We start from the raw sequence: 21,007 nt of genomic DNA, 5'->3' as shown, positions 1-21,007 counted from the left end.
ATAAACAATCATCCTTTTTTGGTGGCGGACATTTTCAAAAACGGCAATTTATACACTGTTTTTGAGGTTTGAAAATTGCTGTCTTGCTTATAGTTTGACATAGAGATTCAGAACTACTGTGCTAATGTGCTCCTGGAACAGTAACGTGTGACACTACAAAGTCTAATTTTGATAGGCACTCTTACACATGAAAAAATAATTACAGATAGTTTAAAAATGCAGAAGTTCTATGTCCAAGTAAGTTGTAGTTTAAGTAAGGTAATGTGCTAATGAGGTTACTGCAGGACATCTTTTACCAGGCCTACTAAAGAGTAACAAAAAGAAGAGGATCACGCATCTGTACAAAACAATTGCTCATAGGCATTTCTTTTCACTACATACAGTTGTAAATTTTGCTCTTCAGACCAATTTGTTTTAGATAATTGCTATCATCGTGCGGGTGTGCACAGCAGCCGAGATTTTTACAACAAATAACTAAAATTTTAAATTATTGTACATGGGATATACTATAATTTCTGTCACGAGTTGCATAGCCAAAGTAAATTTGCTGATAGCTGAAATGCAATGGAAGTTAGTTTCAAAGAAAATCGTGGTGCATTGGATCAGATTCAGCATGCAAGCAACTCCCATGGAAAACTCCAAGAACAAATGTCAGAGTAAGTTAAGAGGTGTTGTAAGTAGGTCATAAAAACAACTTTAAGTAGGTGTAAGTGGTAAGGTAATATTAGTGACACAAATTTGGTATGCACTGGGTTTGCAAAGTGAGCAACTTGCATACCAAAAGGATACAGATGCTTTTAAAAAAAACGTCTACCCAGCTGGACTCTTAACAATAATTTAAGATTTCCTTATCTCTTCATGGAACTAATGTTTAATTATGAAGCACAATATTGGTATTCGTGTTTACTGAAGTTGATATTACAAAAGATTTCATAAAAAGGCAACATTTTGTATCTTGCACTTCCAAAAAAGTATAGCACTGCTATTTATGTATATGTTTCAGATAAGCAAGAAGAATGCTAAGTTTTCATTTAGAATAGCATAAATACTACAGCCATCAGAGAGACAATGTACATATCTGTTGGAGAACGATAAAAAATCCCAAAACTTTTAATTAAGTTATACTTTTTGATTCAGTCTAATTTATAAAACCTCAGCTTGGAACTCAAAAAACAAAGTCTTGACAAAGGTTTCTTTGTCTGTCTTACCTAAAACTTCTGCAGTAGCCATAATTTCACACGTGTACATTGCTGCCATAAGCCTCTGTGGTTTTGCTTGCAAAGCGTAACGACAAGCTTCCTTCATGGTGGCAATCAGTTGTCCAGAGAAGGGACCATAACAATCGGCAAGTAGAACTTCTCCCTTGTGTTTACCAATTTTCTCAGGTGATTTTGGAACACTTTCACTGCTGTCCTGGAGGTCATTTGCACTGCAAACTTCATTATTGCAACTGCTTGTTACAGTAGTGTCTTCATTTTGTTTTTGTTCTATGGCATCACATTCCCCCGCATCCTGAGTACTAGTTGACCGCATCTCTCCAACTTTATTCATTTCCCATTTTTCCACTGTAAAACAAACGCCCATGAGGGGTTCTTCACACATGGGTCCTGAAAGTGTAGCCAGCTGAAATCCACTTACTATGCTGTTGTCAAAGTCTCTGTATTTACTTACTTCTTTCACAGTGTTCCCAAGGCACTGCCACACAGACCTTTTATAGCCCTCAAAATTATACACTAAAATATTAGGCCCACATTTCCGTGGTCCAAACGACCAGATCTGATCAACAGCATTTCTCCATTTTCTTCCCTGTAGATTTTGCTCCAACTTTTGTTTGAACTCCTTGATCCTATCAAGAGTCTTCTGATTTATCTCATGGGTTTTTTTATCTTCATTCAGAGATGTGTTGAGTTGCTCCATAGTTCTAATTAAGTCACTGTTTTCTTCAAGAAGTCGAGTTACCTCCTCAGGAAGGGGCATTGCTCTTACGCTGAGAGTAGCTTGTTTATTTGGAGTAGATATTGTAACAAGCCCATCTGAATCGACCTGAATTCCTTCAGGAACTTTATTTTGATCTTCTTTTGTTTGGTGTATGACAGCAACTTTCTGCTGTTTTCCTATTTCTTCATTCACCATATCAACTTTTGGAGGTCTTGTTATTGTCTCTCGGAATGGTATAATAGGTGCTGATACACTAATCTGTACCTTTGCAAACCTATAAGATAAAGTTTAAAAATTATTTTAAAATTACAAAAATACTTTTACAGTTGTGGGGGGAAGGTAGGGCAATGGCTTTAACATGGAACAGATGTTCATGAATAAATCTGACTGCAACACAGATTACGAGATAACGCACTTCAAACTCAAACTCTTAAAAGCGTTATGTACTTCAAAAAAGAAGCATTGCCTCTTATGTCTTCAGAAAGATTTGTAAAGGAACTGAAAAAAATAAAAGAGAAAGCATTGCTGTGCCTCTGCGTAAATCACCAGTTCACCCACGTCTTGGAAACTACGTGCTGTTGTTCTCTCCCCTCAAACAAGATATGATAGAACTAGAAGAAAATGAGAATAAGGATGATCAAAGGTATGAAAGTACAGGTAGCCTTCAGATGTTTCAAGGATACAATAGAGGTCTACAAAATCATGAAGGACATGGGGAAGGCTGATCAGGATTAACTGACAAATCAAACCACAGCAGGCCCTGAACTGAAAATGACGAAGGCCCAGGAAAGCATTACGGTTACTCTGTTTTTACTCTTCCCCAGACACATGCTCGAGGCCACACTGCTGGAGGTACGATACTGAGGCAAGACGGACAGCCTGTTTGAACCAGTACGGCTGTCCTTACAGTGGGATGCTCTGGAAAGGGCACTTGGTAAGCTGAACAGGCTTTTGTAAAGAAGCGTGGAGCCATGGTTCTATAACCTGGTGGGGTCAGATCGAGCACTCTGGGGCTAGGAGCACTTGGAGAGCCGATACACCCGTTTTCTCCATACTCCTGGCACAGCAGATTCAAATCTGTGCACAATACTGTGCTGCCCACATGCATGAAACTAGCACTACAGCACAGCAGCACAAGGAGGATTTAAAGTAGGGTAAAAAAATCCGCTGGTAACTTCATATCGTGATTAGCTAGTGGAAACCTTAACCACTATTCGCCTTGCAAACCTAAAGGATTATTCATAATTGTGATCTTGTAACCGTAAATATACAAAGCGCTATTCTGAAGGCAGAAATCAATCACTGCCTACATTGGAATGCCTTTAAGTTGGCTTGAGGAAGGGAAGAGATTTCAAGGGAAATAGCTGAGTATCACCAGATAGGGGCACATTCGTTATAGAATTATGCCAGATAATTATTTCATGTATAGACCTGTCATTAGTAGCAGCCTTTTCTCTGTTATAAAGCAAAACACAGTCCCTCTCCCTCATACATTCCAAATAGCTTTATATTGTACAGTAGCTTCAATGGAAGTTAAGTGGTAATTTTTTTTTTATAAAGTTACATTTGTGAGTAGAGCTTTATACAAAACTAAAACATAAACAGAAGAAACTATGGAAGATAATTAAAATAAATTGGCCACTAACTACAGACAAAAATTAAACCATCAATTCTATACCAGAAAGTCCTATTATTTCAGGTCATTAAACACTTCTCAGTTTGTTAGAAGAGTTTATATTGGAAGAGTCTCAAAGATAATAAAATTTCCTAACAGAAGAAAACAAACAAACTTTTAACGCTGTGGATGAATCTTATTTTTGGACTAATCAAAAAAAGGTAAATTCAATCTTTGCCTTTAAAGGACCATAGAAAGCAATGGGGTACAAGACAGTAGGTGAAGATTCTGGTCTTATTCTTCCACACTAAAAGAAAGGGAAAAGTCTTCGCAATGCAGTTCAGCCTGTTAGGTATAATTTATAGTCTGCTTTGCAGAGTACTAGCAATTTTTAAAGGAATTATTTTGGGTCAAGAGTCGAAAGATAAAACCTAAAAAGCTTCCCTTTTTCTTTTAAACTAAGTTGGGAAATACCCTACACAGTGAAGAAAACCTGCGTTGGAAATAAAAATATTTAGAAAAAGCTAAGTACAGCAGACCACAGAATGACAGAAGTTTCAACAATATTGTAGTATTGGCATTTGTAACAGCAATAAAGTGGGATTATTAAGGAATTGATATATTTTTTCACAGCAATGCTATTAACCAACTTTTTTTTTCAGGTTAGTTTGTATTTATTAATTATTTGTCTTGAAGTCAGTACTCTGCAGGAAAACCTTTACTACACTTTAAAGGGTATTTCACAAGATGAGGAAAATTAATTACTAGTGATTAAAATGCTCTAAAAGTATAAGCTTCACATCTTTGAGCATGCCAGTGTGTTATTTTAGCACCCAGCTAGGAAGTGTTAGATTTGTTAGCTCTTTCATATATTTAATAAACATCTCTATATTTATTCATAAAGGATCACTTGTTTTATCTTCAAGTACAACTTCATGACTTCAAAATATCCTGTATGGTATTTTCTGTTTACTGTAATCACAGGAGCTGAAAATTGCCAATGGCACGGTGGCAAACCCCTGTTATTTTTAAGAACTGTGAAATGGATGTTTATTAAGTGCACATAATCAGCATCTTGTTCAAATACATTCAGGATTTAACTCAGCTGAAGACACTGGAATGTTGAAAGCTTCCCACCAGATCGGGAAAATAGCCTGTACTTTTTACCTTATCTGAAGGGGAAAAACAATAGTCTCAAAGGAAAACCTCCCGGGAAACACCTTGTTTGGAAATCAAAGGTTCCTATACCACTGGTAAAATGGTAATCCTGCGTCTTCAAAGATTTGTAACAGCCTTTTCTACTTACACAATCTATACAAATTATACTCTACTGATTATTATCTCACTGCTACAATTACTCCAATTACAACGGCATAGCAAGCTAGCACCAGATCAATGGAGAATGGGTTTTAGTTTATCATTTGGGTATGAAGGTATAAAAATAATGTTTGATACTGCCAGCTGAATTAGGCTCAGTTTTTAAAACACATGGAGAAAACAAGACCATAACTGGAATGACCTGCTTCTAAGGCCCAGATGTTATTTACCTCTATTTATACAACATTCCTGCTAATTCATGTTTATATTGAACTATATTACTACACAAAGAGAAAGTTAAGTTTTTGGATTAGGATAAATCACCGATCCCTATAAAGGAGATACAGTTAAGATTTTCATGCTGCTATAGTTTCCATTCAAAAACAAAATTAACGAAAATCACGTTCCAGTATGCATGACTTAAAGGATGAATTGATTACACGGACATCTGTGAGGCTGATACAATGCATTCAGGAACACACACTTCAGTTCTATCTCATTCTAAAGCTGAAATATTTCACTGGAATCAGTTTTAGAATAGCCACTATTCTGCATCAAGCCTCAGCTCTAATTAGTAGTACCTACAGCTGAAAGCTAGTACCTGCAATAAAACAACCACACCTGCTGCCACCTGAACCCCTAGGTACTTCTGTCCAAGCAAACACAGCCTAAAGTAATTTATCAGTTTTAATCTATATAACCCAAGCCTTGAGAAACGGACCTAGTTCTAAAGCAACTTACTCGAAATACTTCACAGGTGTGGGAACAGTGATGATTAACGTTATCTCTGTTTCTCTGTGATGGGTAATCTTGGCATTTGAAAACCCCCTTTTATTAAACTTTGCACTAAGCCCTCATATGAGGTACAATTCATCGCATCAAAAATTGCTCTAAACCAGATTATTTTAGAAGCTATTAGTCTAAACTCCAAGAAAATTGCAACTAAAAGTAAAAAACTTCAAGCTAGGATTGTGTCTGGATCTTTCTTGTAACTAAGCATGAATAAAAACTGCCAAGGGTTATGACATGGGAAATGGAAGTGAAGCACTCAGGCAATCAGCATTAATTTAACAGAAATAATTTTGTCCTTTGGTCTGATGACCACTATTACAACAGTTTCATGATCTAAAACGATGTTTTGAAGTCAGATGAAACATCTTAGGCATACTGAATGATGGCAAGAAAAGAGGAAGAATGATTTATTACATTTATGTGACAAAGTTCAGAGTCATGTATCCTTCTTAACCACTCATGAGCAAGTTCATTAAGTGACAACAAAAGGACTAACCAAAATTTCCCAAGTTCTGGTAAATTTTGGCAGAGTGATAAAAGTTGCAGAGAAAAAGCAAATGTAATTGTAAATTTTATTTCCATGGGACTCAAAACCAGGAGATCTACCCTTTTTGCAGTTTTTCCATGCGCTTGCATGATACTAAAAAAAAAAAAAAAACAAACAAAAAATTGCCCACTACTACTACCATCTTCCTTCTCTTTGTTTCTCATTCCAAACAGTGTAATTTCATCCCCGCATGCTTAGTATTTGCAATGCTCTTTGGACAGAAAGTTCTAAAAATTTCCATTGTAAAATGCAGAAAATAAAATCTTCAAAGTTAAAAGGACCAGTTTATTACTCTATTCAAAAAGAGCTAATTAGAAAGAAAAAATAAAAATAAAATTAGGGAAATTAAACAGAACATCCATATTTAATCATTTAGATAAACATGGTTGACACTGATCTTTTATTTGTTTCCATGTCTCTTCAAATCTTTGACAACAAGTATCACTTGAACGCAATTTTCTAAATACACACTGGGAAAGCTAAAATTAAATATGTGCCTTTGAAAAAGTTTGATTAAAATCTTGACAAAGACAATTCAGTGTAGTTTCAACTCAGCAGAACCTCCTCAGTTTCTGTAATTACTCCAAAAATATCAACTCTTCAAAACCAGTCGATACAATTATGATAGATGCTAAGATCAGAATCCTGCCCCACTAATTCAAGTGAATTAAGCTTCTTGAATAAACTTTCCCAATATTTTTCGGGAAAAACTACCCTTATAATACATTTTAAGGGTATTATACACTGTCTTGATCCCTAGCTCACAATTTGCTATTCCAAACTATGTGCACTTAGAACAAGCTAAATATCTGTACAGAAACACACATATAGCTAATACAACTAACATTTCAGACCACAACTTTTCCTCTTCACACTTTAATATTTAACCAAAGTAAGTTTACCACCATCAGAACTCACATGGAATCCACAAGGAACAGTGCAAGACAGGGATCCCATTCTTCACTTTTCCTTCCACATACCGGGGAGAAAAGGAAGGGACAATTCTTGTCCCATGAACTAGTACGTGAGGGATGGCAGCTAAGATATGCCAAGTCCCCAGAGATGGCTAGAAGCAGCGTGAACACCCTTGCTCCCAACTCCTTTTGAGAGCTGGTCCCCAAGTGAGAAAAAAGGCAACATGAACCTTATGTGCAGTCCAGGTGGGTGAATGGTGGGAGCCCTGCAAGTCTGTGCCCTCAGGTGTTTCTTGTTGCTGCTTACGAGGCTACAAGCACAGAGTCTTTATGTGCTTTGGTAGCGTGGAACTGACAACGTTTTCTTGAGGAATACAAATAAGGGACACAAAATGGTCACTCTTGACAGATTATAGTTCTTTTAACAAAAGCCAAATCAGATGACAACTCAGAAAAAATCAAAATTACGTTTACAAAATAAAAGGTTAGGATTGTAAATATAGGGACTGCTACTAGCTGCTCGCTATAATCCTGTTTCCCCATCACATAGCTATTATTTTATTACATTTTTTTTCAGATTTTGACCAATGCCAATAATAAAGGCATTTATACATCTTGCTATGCAAACTGCAGCTGAAGACAGGCGCAACCAGTTTTGCTCTACTTAACACATTACATTTTAAAAGTGGTAAAAATGTGTTGCACTACATTGTAATGAGAATAACCATTAAAACATACATCCCATTTTACAAGTGGTCCAGTCTAACTTCCATACGAAGTGATTGGTGTCTGATATTAACCGGAATGAATATGGGCACAGTAAGACAGACATTCAACCATCCATCATCAGGTTTGCTTTTTGGTTTAGAAAGAAAAGGACAGTAAATGCTTGTGGACAGAAACAAAGTTATAGGAAAGGACTGTTTCAGACAACAGTTCTACTATTTGAGAAACATTAGAAAATACTAAATGTATGCATTTATGGTTGCATAAAATACTGCTCATAAGAGATTAACATTTAAAAAAGAACAAAATAAGAAGAACAAAGGAACAGGACAGAGTGTGCACACACAATTTTAGTTTTGCTGCTTTCTAATTTTTGAGAGTTCATTTATCAGACATGATTCCCCATCGCACAAATGGTACATTATACCCTTAATTGGACTCCTGAACCTATGGCAATTTATAGAAGTGAATTGCCATAGAATTACCACTTCTATTGCGTATAGAAGTGATGCGCTAGTGGCTTCTGCCCAACTGCAGGCAAGTTTATAGCTACAAAAGGCTACATTTATGATCCAGTGGTAAAAAGTGTTGGTGGGTGAAGCTTCTATTTTACCATAATATAAATCAAAGATACGCATCTGACAAAGAAATACAACAGACACCTACTGAACTAAAAATATTTCTTCCTCCTTGCCCCTCTAACCTTTCTTTCAGGTCATCCAAGCAACGCTGAAGATGAACTTCTCCTGCTGTCACTAGCACATGCTCTCCCGTCTCCTGGATTAAAACCTGGACACACGGATCAGCTTGGTTTAAAAGCTTCATTCCTCTGACCAGCTGAGGCATATCACCTGGCAAAATAAGGCATTATTAACAAAGTAATACTGAAGAGGAACACTTGAAGTAGGATATACTTAAAATGAGAAATAGTAACACTCATTTTTATGGAAGTCTGAACACAAATACATATTTTAGGAATACTCAAAAACTTTCAGCTGAGTTCTGAAGTCTTTCTGTGGGCAAATTTCTGTTTAAGAGTCACAAATAGTGGTATGGTTAAAGAGCAGCAACTGAAGACATAAGCTATACTCATCATTTGTCACCAAGAATTTATGTACCAATGATAAAATTCACATTATACAATTATAACCATGGTACACATTTGAATGGATTGCATATTTTTGTTTTACATACTTTTATAATAGATTTAGTATACCAAGCAAGCTGTTCAATGCAACTATGTTATCTTGCTTCCTATATACAATTAACTACAGATATAGCTCACAAACTGCTCACAACCAATAAAAAAAAATTGAATGTTATCAATATGAAGTGATTAAAAATTTCAGGATTTCACTCCTCTTTTTCACAAATTATTAAGAGATATAACCTCTCTTATTTATTATAACTGTTTAAAGTAATCTTTCAGTAAATAATTGGTATTTTTTTTGCAATCTTTCATGGCTAAGTGTAGCAACCTGTAAACTGCTAATGCTTAAAATGCTCCAAAGCCATAAATAATGTTAATTTTACTAAAATAAAAGAAAAAATTATTCCACATTGATTACTTAGAAGGCATAAGAGCGAATGAAGCACAGGAAGAATTTAAACTAGCTGTAAGCCACCTAAAAGCTTTAATGATATTACAACCTGAAAAGGGGAAAAATCAGGAATGTGAGAGCTTTTCAGCACAACAAAACACAGCTGTCCCTAAAATGAAGGTGTTTAAAAAGAGTTGCCTTAAAGTTAATGGAGACTGAACAACCACAGCTGAGTCAAATTTGGCTAGATTACATCAAAGCTATGCATAAACACCTCATGTCAGCAGCCTTTCATAATTAATACAATGCAGAAAAATTAATTATGATTTCTTTTTCCTATTTTACATGTGGGGTAAGGAATGCCTGCAGGCTTTCTAGGAATGCAGTATTCATATACAGAAGGAAGAGCGACATTAAACTTGTCATTCACTTGGAGACTTTCTTTTAATAAAAAGAAATACGATATTGTACGCTTGTAAGGCTATAATAGAAAAGTATCCTTGAAAACCAGACATAAAAATAAACAAAAAGTGGAAAAAACACAATGGTAGGCCACATGGCCAACACAGTTGAACAAAGACTTTCAATCTTGTCTTCTGCACTGAAAGGGATGAATAGATTTTTTTATTCTTCTAGAGCTTAAGGTAATCATACATAAAGATTTTGACATGAATGTGAAGACATGCAGTAATTTTGTAAAATATACATAGGGAAGTAATTTGCATTTATTTGAGTCATTTTTCCAAATAAGCAAACGCAGTTTTGCGATAGGTTTGCCGGGGAAATCCAGGGCGCTCACACGAGACAACGTGCTGGGGCCACTTCAAGACTACATGCAGCTCACTGGACAATTGATTGCTTTCAAGCTAAGCCTGCAATGGCCAAATTTCATTCTTCTTCCTGTTATTGCAAACAGCAGCTGATTTTCAGGAAACTTTTGCAAGCGTAGCTACCTTTAACAGGTTTAGTTCAAACCACAGATAACACAAGTTGCCAGGGAGGAGAAATTAGGCAATGGTGTAAGAATAATACAGCTTCTTCTCCTTAAGGAAAAAAATCACCTCAAAATTGGTCAGTTGTTATAGAATTACATTCCTTTAACATTTTGAACTTAATACTACACTCAGTAGAACCACTAATTTCCAATACTTTCAAAACTGCTTTAACAAACACAGTATGTACAAGATATGATTATCTTTTATTCAGACACGTGGGACAAATAGCTGCTAAGCTGTCCAATCACTTTCTAAAAAACATGTAATCTTAGTGTTAGAGTATTTTGTAACTGAACAGAAAGCCAGTTATTTTGGTTCTACTAACACTACAATGGCAAATGGAAATTGGGCTGAAATTCAAATATAGCCAGAAATATACTACTCTCTGGTTGGGGGCAGGGGGACAAAAATAATCAATTAGAAGCAGAACTGCAAATCTGTACCACGACCTTAATGATGTAGCATAAAAGAATGTCAGCAGAAGTGAAAAACCCAAAGATATACTTACCTTCAAAGTCAAGGAAATACTGAACCTTGAGCATCACACAGTGTCTTGTGGAAGAGAGAGGTCTGACCATACAGGGCACAACAAGGTCTTCTGTATCTCCTGACCTACTGAGACGTGAGCTAGCCAGCTAGAAGAATTCACAAGGGCAATAAAGTATGGCCTTCTAGGTGACATATTTATTTGTTTTATACTGGGTCAGTCTCTGATTCAGTGGATAGATCATAAACTAGCCAAAGGTGGGATGCTGCATTGCAACCACACTGAATTTGCTTTACCTTCTCCCATCTCCTTGAAACTTACTTGGATGTTTCGGTTCAACAGCCACCCGCACAATTGGTGTAGCTTCAAAGTTGAGAGGTGTAAATGGTGGACAGGCTGGTGATGTTGACAGTGTCGCAGACTTTAGCACAAAATCTTGCAGGCCTCCTATTCCTAATAGAAATTGGAAAAAAAAAAAAGGCAAAACAACCAAAAATCACCCACTGTCTCATTAAATGAGACTAAAGACATGATCATCAAGCTAAAAAAGGCTGAAGTTATTCTAATTACAAAAATGAGATTCAAAAATTCCTCACTGTTCATATAAAGTCTCTGTTAAAATATTTGTGCATGATCTGGGTACTCAAGCCTCTAGTGTGACATCTGATATTCAGTCTCACAGTTCCCACTGCATTCCCTCTGTATTTTAAAAAGGCATGTTTATGATGAAGAACAGAAAGGACATGATGGACTTTTTTTCCCCTTCTAATATGTCCAATCCTTTGTACAGCTCAGACTTATTTTTGGTGGTTTAAATTTAGAAAACTTTAGATTGCAAGAGCCCTCCAAGGGTCATCTAGTCAAACCTCCAGCTCAGAGTGGGGATAACTTCAAAGATAGATCAAGTTGCTCAGGGCCCTGTCCAGTCAAGTTTCAAAAACCTTTAATGATAGAGACTCCATAGCCTCTGTTGGCAAGCTCTTCCACTGCTTAGTTACTCTTATTGTGAAGAATGTTCTTTTTTTTTTTTTTCTCTTCCCACCTCCCCACACCATTTGGGATTCCCCTCTTCTGCAACTCGAATCTTGTAAAATTTAACTTATCCTATAGCAAGCTATTAATTCTAATCCTAATATATTTTACAATGCTGCCAAGTTGAAGAAAACTGAGCTTAAACTGTAGTGATAAGAAAAAATATGGAAAAAATATATTAGCTATAAATCTGCAAAATAGCTGCTGTAAATGCATATTTAGTCTTGGCCCACTGGCTGGCATATTTAAGACAATTTGAAATTATTGCCTTCGAATTCCTAACCAACAGGACATCATTCATAATTTAGTCAGAGCTATAAAAACGCTATGAGAAGTGGCTGAGTAATAAAGACAACAAATAAAGCTGATACTGATACCTACAGTCACTTTTCCTGATTCTCCCTCAATCATAAGCAGTAAGCATTGCAGTACTTCTAATGGAATGTAAGTTAAGTGTACATGTAACTTATTAAAAGAAAACTAAAACCTTTAGTTCATCATCTATGCCTGCTTAAAAATTAAATTTGCATTTGTAGATTGCTGTATATTTGTGCTCCTTCCTCCTCCTCTCCTACATGCCTGAGCAGTGATAAGCAGAGAATTTCTTAACTCAGCTCCCCGTTATCACCCTAATACTTTTCCAGGTTCTTTTTTGGCTCAGTTGTCTTTATTTGAGGCCAGAAACAAAGAGGGTGAGCTTCCACCCTATGAGATCACGAGGGAGTTCAAATTCTGAAGAGCTGGTCTGCTGCAGAGTTATCATCTGCAGAATCAGGCTGTTTCTACAGCTCTGAAGGCTGAATGTCTGGCCAGTAGGATATGCCAAAACTCAAAACGTCACTATTTAAGAAAACCTACCTCAAAATAACTGGAAGCAGAGCAACATTCAACGGCTTTAAATGCAGAATAGCAGATGCTACAAAGAAAATAAATCTGTATAAACTCTGGGTTGCACCTGACCTATGACCAGCATGTATTTCCTCTTTTCCACTTATTCAACATGTGGTTTGAATGAAAAACAAATGCTGGATCATCATCACCACCAGGGACCGAGAAAAGGGATGGGTCCGTTTTATTCTGATCTTCTCCAGCTGGTAAAAGGAAAATGATTTAGAGTGGGAGGCGAACAGCTTCTTTTCACAGTGTAATGCGAACCAGGGAAATCAAGTTCAAAATCGGACTTCAGACAGACTCACTCTTTTCTTGACCCACGTTACAGTATTCTTACCACCATAAAGAAAACTTAAAGCTCTCTGCTCTTTTGTTTCACATTTGAAGGTAAAAGCACATTAATTATACTAGTTTCTGGCAACAATAATACACTAAAAAAAAAATAAAAATCTGTCAGTTTTCATGGAAATCTGTTAGGCTTATAACCTGAGCATTTTAATTGCTTAACTGGGTGAGCTAGCATAGAGCAGTGTCCAGCCCTGATGAACCTATTTAATTTACAAAATTCTTAGTAACAAATGTTGGCAAAAAAAACCCCAAAGACATAAAGATTAAAGGTTCTTGGACACTTTTTTGCATAAGTTAAGTGACTGCCAATGTATTTTCTGAATAATACTAGACAAAGATGTAAGAGAACTAATTCCAAAGTACCCCATGACATGTCAATGGAAGAATTCTACTAATTCTGCTGATACATCAATCAAACTTACTTATTGTTCATCGCACTGAAATTTACACATAATACTTGAGATCACAGATCTCAGATGTATATTAATATGTTAATTACCTGAACAGACTTAGAAAAGCCACTCCAAAATTAAGGTTATAAATACACCTCCCATTTTAAGATTGTTTTTGTTCTCTTCAGCCCTTGAAGACAGACATCATTATAACACACACATTTTACTTCACATTTCTTTTTGTAGTACAATAATTTTCAAATCGAAAGGGACGAAAGGAAAGAAAAAAAACTGCTTACACAAGGAAGGTGAGACAAACTACTGCTCTTTTGGTTTAGGTTAGCTTAAAGACTGAAATACGAAAAGGCATTGGAAGTATTTTTGAATAGTCATCTCTCAAAGAACAGCCTGGTCTACAAAGCATGCAGTATGTCACACAAATAAACATGCGTGCCAGTAGGCAGTTTGCTGTATGTTGCTTTTATTTATTTATTTTTAACAGAAGCGAGAGTTAAAAATATCCATAGGAGTTTTTAAACGTGAGTTTTAACTTGATCAGGAAATTGCTTCTTTTTATAAACTCTGCCTGTGGTGTATCACCTAATTTCTATACAAAAGAAAATGCTGAATTCTGCCTGTTCGGGGGAGTGTGTAAACTTCAAAGACACAAGAGTTTATTAGAAACTTCTTAATAGAAATATTCCATGCTTTGCTATATACTGTTGTAATACTATTCCTAACATTGTACTTGGTAGCAAAGCCTTTTCTTCCCAGTCAGGAGTCAAAGCACTTTTACAGATTTTTTCACGTAAGGCAAAGAGTCTCATCTACTAAAGAGTTACTACTGTAAGTATCTTTTTTTCTTGTGCATAGTCCTGTTGCGATTAAGGAAATTACAGTGTGAAGCACTGCAAAGCAAGCTACCCAAGCTGAAAAGCCAAGCCTACCACGGGATACCACATGAGATTTGATAGGAAGTGTGAGACTAGATTATTTTTTCTTAAATTCACCATCCAAATGCTTTGCTCCTTCTGCAGAATAGTATTTTTCTTCTGAAAAAGCTTTCCCACATACTCGCGGGCACTACAGAAACACAGTGCCTGAACTCAACTGGACTTGAATAATAACGGACACTGAAAAATGCCACTGTCCAGGGCTCTGTCTCTACGTGCCAAGGACGTCACTGGAAGAGAGGTAATTGTACAAAGTTTAACATTCAGACAGAAACACAGACACACTAGCATTAGTTCTCCGAACTTGATATCATCTTTAAAAGAAACAAGCAAAATTTCAAACATTATGTGTAGATATAATTTTTTAAATTATTAATAGACGAGGAACTCATCAAAAGCCTGTGCAATAATGTTAAGAAATGCCTTCCGAGTTTGGTTGTTTGTCATTTCAGGAAGAATTATTACACAGACAGAGAAATGTTAGATTTATAAAGGTCCTTCTTTTGTTGAGTCCTTTCTATTACTCGCCCTAAAAGATAAGAATACTAAATCAAGCATATACCTACTTGTATCACCAGTGTTTTTACCGTATGATAGAGTCTAAATGATAAAAATAGATAAGACCATCATGACCGAAATTTTCAAGAGGAGTAGGAGATTTAAGACAAGTCTCCATTTACTTTTCGCTTCTGTGTCTTGCTGGTAACCACTACACCTTAGACACTAATTTTGTAGCTTTAAAGATAAAGTACACTCTTCCAGCTGAATTCAGCTATAAACATCTGAACACATAATAGATCAATTTCAAGATATATGTAATTAGTTCCCTTTGATGTAGAAAGATTTAGCATTTAATGTTCTTTCAAGATGCAAAAAATGAAGCAGACACCACCACCATGCACAACTTTTTCAATCAGATAAGGAAATAATTTAGTTTGCAGTGTGAAAATCAAACAAAGAAGAATGAAAGCTGTTTAAATTTTAACTTCTGCCACATTGTTACTAGCCTCAGCACATTAGTTCAGCGGATCTTTATCTTCTCTCACTGATGATATCACCACTTAAGAATCCTTGGCTGCTTTGGAACGGAGACATGTCAAGCTTTGGACTAACACCGTAAGGAACCAAGTAAAGCAAAAAGCTAATGTTAATCTTCCCAGTAAGGTTCTGCCTCCCCTGAAATATATGATTTCTTATCACTTTGTTTGTTTAGAAAGATTAAGACTTTACAATATGCAAAGCCTTCTGGTTTAAGTGCTCCATGCTCTGCATTATGTGACGAAAGACCACGCAAGCTCATCAGTAATTCATGTAAAAGGAGGCATGATGCAAACTTTTGTAGATGTACACATCTGAAATCTTAAAACAAGCATGTGCCTTTTGTTTCAAAGGGAGTGTACAAACAGACTAAGACCTCTATAATTTTCGTTGGTCAGTAATACAAATACTTTTTTTCCTCCCCAGTGAGATACATTTGAAAAGTATTTTTAAAAGGTGCTTTAAAAAACAAGTATGAGAAAATAAACTCACAAATCCACCTTAAAAATAGGATTGGCTCTTAAATGTTTCCAGTTTCTCCTCAAAGTAAATAGGCTAAAAGCCAACTAAAACAAACAGAAAAGCAAAATGTATTTGCCAAATTATATTAAAATCATCAAAAAATTAATGAAAATAACTCCTTCTCGGTCATCATTTTCCTTCAAATCTATCCACAGAATTGTCCTTTTCCCAATATCTAGCATACGCCTAGAAGAGATTATACCATTAGCACACTGTTAGCTATTAGGGTGACTAATATTGGTTCATTGTTTCCACAAAAAAAAGGAAACAAAAAGAAAAAAAGAGGAGGGATTTTGCAAGGGGAAACTGGCTATTAGCAGGATTAAACTCTATAATAGTATGCCTTTTATATTTGAGGAATCTTAAAATGTTTTACAAATTACTGGGATTAAATGATGGTAACTGTAGAGACTTTGGACAAGTAGCCACTATGGTTTAAGAATACCTTGTATTATACATTTATCGCCTCAGATTTTAAGCGTGTTTCTCTTGAGTCTCATGGGCACAGCATAGAGACATCTGAGGGCAGAACTTGACCTTTCTATATTAGAAACCGTTTCTGGAAAGGAAGGGAATGTAAATCAAGACACAGACCACATTCTAGTTGAGATTTCATCAACTTTTTTCCATAACACAGACCACATGTTAGCACAGATTGCCGGTGAGCCTCCTCTTCTCATCTGTAATTCCGCACTTCCCCCTCAATTGTTCTTACTTGCTTCTGAGGCAAGTGAAATTGCTTGTATGGAAAAGAGAATATCGTGAAGTATGTGCATGATTTCAACTGTTCTCCATAGTTTCCAATCGTTTTCCAGAAAAAGTTAATTCAACATTTTCTTTTGTATTTCATTTTGTCTTTCCCAATGTGTTTTTTCTGAGCTGAATCTCTAAAAATCACCAGTATCCAACAGACTGTGAAACTCTCTGTCCCAGTTTCTTTATGAGTTTCAAAGAAACAAGTTCTACCTAAATATCTGCTAGAGATTAACAAGCAGAAACATGAATTCAGTTCCTCAATACAAAGGTGTTAAGTCGTACTTTTATTGTGGAACTTTACTTTAAGGTTCACAGCAGTTTGAGGGCAAATTGAGCATAACTTTCCAATTAGATGAGAGTAAACTCAGCCATCTTATTAATACCGTTATAACAAAATTCCCTCTCCCCAAGGTACACAATCATGCAATAGGACATTAAATGCAATAAGCGACTTTTGACACAAGCACCTCACTGGTTTACTACCGAATCATTGAGTAGCAAGAGATGAAAAAGCACTAGGGCACCCCATGGAGTTCTTTTAGGAAAAAGACTAGCAGTTCAAAGAACAAAAGTGTCTGCTTTTAGAAGATCTGCAAGGAAAGCAATAACATGATCTAACTGCATGTTCCACTAAGATCTCCTACTGCATCATTATAGTTTCGAAGAGGACGGCAAACATGTATAATGAGTAAACAAGCAGCATTTGTCTTCTGCTGAGATTCTTCAGAAAAAAATACCATATATTTGATTAAGTGCTTAGACTGCGTGATAACATACGATTCCTAACTCTTTGAGTTGACAATTCTAATTATGAACTTTCCTATACTTTTCTTAGACTAGACTAAAAATAATTTCAAGCAAACTGTAAAAAAAACCAAACCTTTACATTAAACAGTAACACCTTTAAAATGATAAAGTGAATTGATAAAGATCTACCTGCACTCATTCTTTGCGAAAAAGCAGAAGACACCACAGCCGAGTCAGGAATTTGCTTGCTAAAATACAAATTTACCTTAAAATAAACAGAACTAAACCAAAATCAGTTAATATTCCAAATCTGACTTCTGCATTTACAAATAGGTGTAGTCAAAATGAAATATTGATTTCCTTAAGTCACTTAATGAAGCAAACAAATACAGAAGATGAAAGTATTTCAGATAATATTTTTCTTATGCTACAAAATTATTTCATTTGTCATGCCATGCTAATTTTTGGAGCTCAAAACTAAAGTAAATGATCCTGATTTTAAAATATTTATGGTTAAACTTCATTTTAGCACAGAAACTTAGAAAGTTCATGTTTACATCTGTAACCTGCCCCCATTTCTCTTTAGGTATCATGAAATCAAGGCACTCATAGCTTCACAAAAAAAAAAAAAGCAAAAAATCTTTACTCCAATTTAAGTTACTTTCATCTTTTAGCTTTAAAGTGTTCTTAATAAAGGCACTAGACAGTCCCTTTTGAGGTTTTTATAAAAATGTTAGTGGTTCTACTCAGCAGTATACATCTAATGAATTTTGCCTGGGCCCACACATTATAATTCCTTTCCATATAGCAGCTCAACTTGACGTCACCCGAAAGCAGCGATACAGAACAACAGTAAATACGTGGACAGATCTTTGTCCAGTGTGACCACATAGGCACTGGAACTCACTTCAGTTAGCCTGTACGTCAAATTAATACTTCCATTACTGCATGTGGAAAGCACTTAGCACCATACAAAACTCTTCAAGGGTTTCTGAAACACAAACCGAATGTTAGATTTATAATTACTTTGAATAAATTATTTTAATTTGACCTGACAGCACTACATCTGAATTTACTTAATTTTTTTAAATGACTACCAGAACTTCAGAGGCAGTTCAGCACGGTTGTTGTCCCAAACAAATGGAATTTAGAAATGGTTGTTTCAACATATTTACTTTGATAATCTAAATGTCCTTTGAAATGTTGATTTGTTAGGGTTTTTTATTAGTAGTAGTAAGTGTGCTTTCGTAAATAAATCCATGAAACGGCACATTGTACTAGCAAACAGATCAGCTGAATTCATATGGTACATCCTATGCAAGGGAAAAAATTTTGCCCAGCAATCCTCTCAGGAAAAAGAAAGCCTTCCAGAGAACAGAGCATTAACTATGTCTCTAAAGAGAATATATATTTTCTGGAGATGAGAAATGTCTCACAGTTGTAGCTATGGATATTTCTAGGAAGCCTCCCTACTTCGTCCCAGAGATAAACCCATGCTAGTCATCTACTGATGATTTCTACTGGTTCAATGAGAGAAGTATTTAACAAAAACCAAAACACAGTTCTTTTATTTGTAATTCCTATATTGAAACTTTCTAAGATTTCAGCTGTAATGTCGACATCTGCCTCTTAGAAGGCAGAAAAAGATGGGGCTACTGACCCCTCACAAAGCTGTTTTGTACATAATTAGAAATTGATAATAAATCTTATCCATGAAAAAAATGTTAACAGAGACCAAGAAAACACTGAAGTGTTTGGTAGAATGCTTTAGTTAGGATTGTTATCAATACCTAATTGAGTTTGCAAAAGGAACATATACTAAAAGACCTAAGAATCTTCAGCTACAAAGTAGGAGAAAAACAAGACAAATCTCTGTGTTTCAGTAGTCCTCTAGCAAAGATATAGTTTATATCATTTCTATTCTGGATGATAAAGAGGAGAAAATTCAAAATATTTAAAAAAAAAACCTCTCTGGCTCACTGAATATATCAGAGTAGCTACAGCAGAAAGAAGTAGAGAAATCTTAACTCTGATCTTTTGCACTACCACCATTAATAATGTTAGCTATGCACACGTGCTCAGTTCTGTAAATCTATTAAAATAGGATCCACTTTTCTTAGATCTGTAACATGAATAGATTATATATTGGAAGAATTAATCAAAACAATCACTTCTTACTTTACTTTATGAAAATGTTTTCAAAATATTACCTTGAAATGTATATAAGAACTTCAGAAAGCAGGGAAGGGGGAGGCAGCAGCCCGAGGCTGAGGTATTAAATCTATTGTGTTCTATCAGATTGAGCGTGAAAAGTGTTTAACATTAGAGGAAAGGAAATGGAAGCAAAGTCTTTTTATTTCAAAATGTAGTAAAGTTCAATATTTTTTTTTAAGCAGACACTGGGAAGACATAAAACCCCATACAATATTTTAATATTTTTATGAGAGTACTTGAGGCAAGATGCAAGTGACTGAAGATTTAAAGTTCATTAGGGTTTTGAGCACATAGCAAATGGATTCTTCTAATTTCTTGACCAAATGCTTCCCGCAACAGAGCGAAATAACTAATGTTAGCTAATAGATGAATAACATCAAATGATTTCTTCATAAATCAGACTAACACAGTCTATCAACCAACCTACCATTAAGAGAAAATGCCATTTTAGGTTTTATTCAGTTTTAGTAACGTGTCCTGAAAACAGGCAGACTTCACGTATATACTGTTTTCTTAAATTGAAGATTATAAAATATAAGTAACATCTGTTACTTCCCAGAATCAATTATAAGTGGTGTTAAAATTAATGAGGCCTTCAGGCACTGATCTTGCAAGGAATTCATTTTAATCTGTAGAAGTCTTGGAGGTTTTGTCATGTTTGCCTAGAAAAAGCTACATGAACATATTGCTACAAGTTCTGCGTTACGTACCCTAGGCACATGGGGAATTTAGAATCTACTACTAGAAGTGCCAATTACAAAAGACAATGGTAGTTAGTTTAAAAGCTCATTAAATTTTGCCCATCCGTGTGCTGATTTTAGAATTTGTTTAATTGTAGAATCCCAATATACTTGATTTACATTTCATCAGTTAAAAAAGAATATGAGGCCTTTATCATTCAATACATCAGGTAAATGCAAAGACAGACTTATCAGTTACCAGGCTATTTCCCACATCACAAGTAGAAGCAGCATACCAATTACCAAATGTGTTTAATATCCTGTGGGAAATGCCCTACCGAGTCATTGACCGTTTCTCCTGTTAACTTGTAACTAATTAATATTCAATTTTCCAAGACCTGACCCAATGCCTAATGCTCTCCTTTAAGGGCAACCCCCCCGCCCTCCCATTACATCTGCCTAGAAGTCATTTCTGCTCGCTTATTTTGCTGCCTTGGGAAATATGGCTTGAAGTGTTCCAAAGTACCATGAATAATGGATCATTTCAGTCTACATTATGCAG

At 35.7% G+C, this 21,007-nt stretch overlaps 1 protein-coding gene across 3 annotated transcripts in view; it reads right to left on the bottom strand.

The window, feature by feature from the left end:
* EFL1 (elongation factor like GTPase 1) overlaps nucleotides 1–21,007 on the bottom strand; it is an 82,825-nt gene that overhangs the window by 17,651 nt on the left and 44,167 nt on the right. For all 3 annotated transcript variants that reach the window (XM_063346453.1, XM_063346454.1, XM_063346456.1), the window contains exons 16-18: nucleotides 11,194–11,325; nucleotides 8,553–8,700; nucleotides 1,209–2,212 (exon numbers count right to left, since the gene is read on the bottom strand). In XM_063346453.1, coding sequence (XP_063202523.1) covers nucleotides 1,209–2,212; nucleotides 8,553–8,700; nucleotides 11,194–11,325 — 1,284 coding nt within the window. The remainder of the gene's footprint in view (nucleotides 1–1,208; nucleotides 2,213–8,552; nucleotides 8,701–11,193; nucleotides 11,326–21,007) is intronic.

Source organism: Chroicocephalus ridibundus, chromosome 9 (assembly GCF_963924245.1).
Source record: "Chroicocephalus ridibundus chromosome 9, bChrRid1.1, whole genome shotgun sequence".
Taxonomy (NCBI): domain Eukaryota; kingdom Metazoa; phylum Chordata; class Aves; order Charadriiformes; family Laridae; genus Chroicocephalus; species Chroicocephalus ridibundus.
The sequence above is the reverse complement of the archived record's forward strand: the minus strand, read 5'-3'. Positions and strand labels throughout refer to the sequence as shown.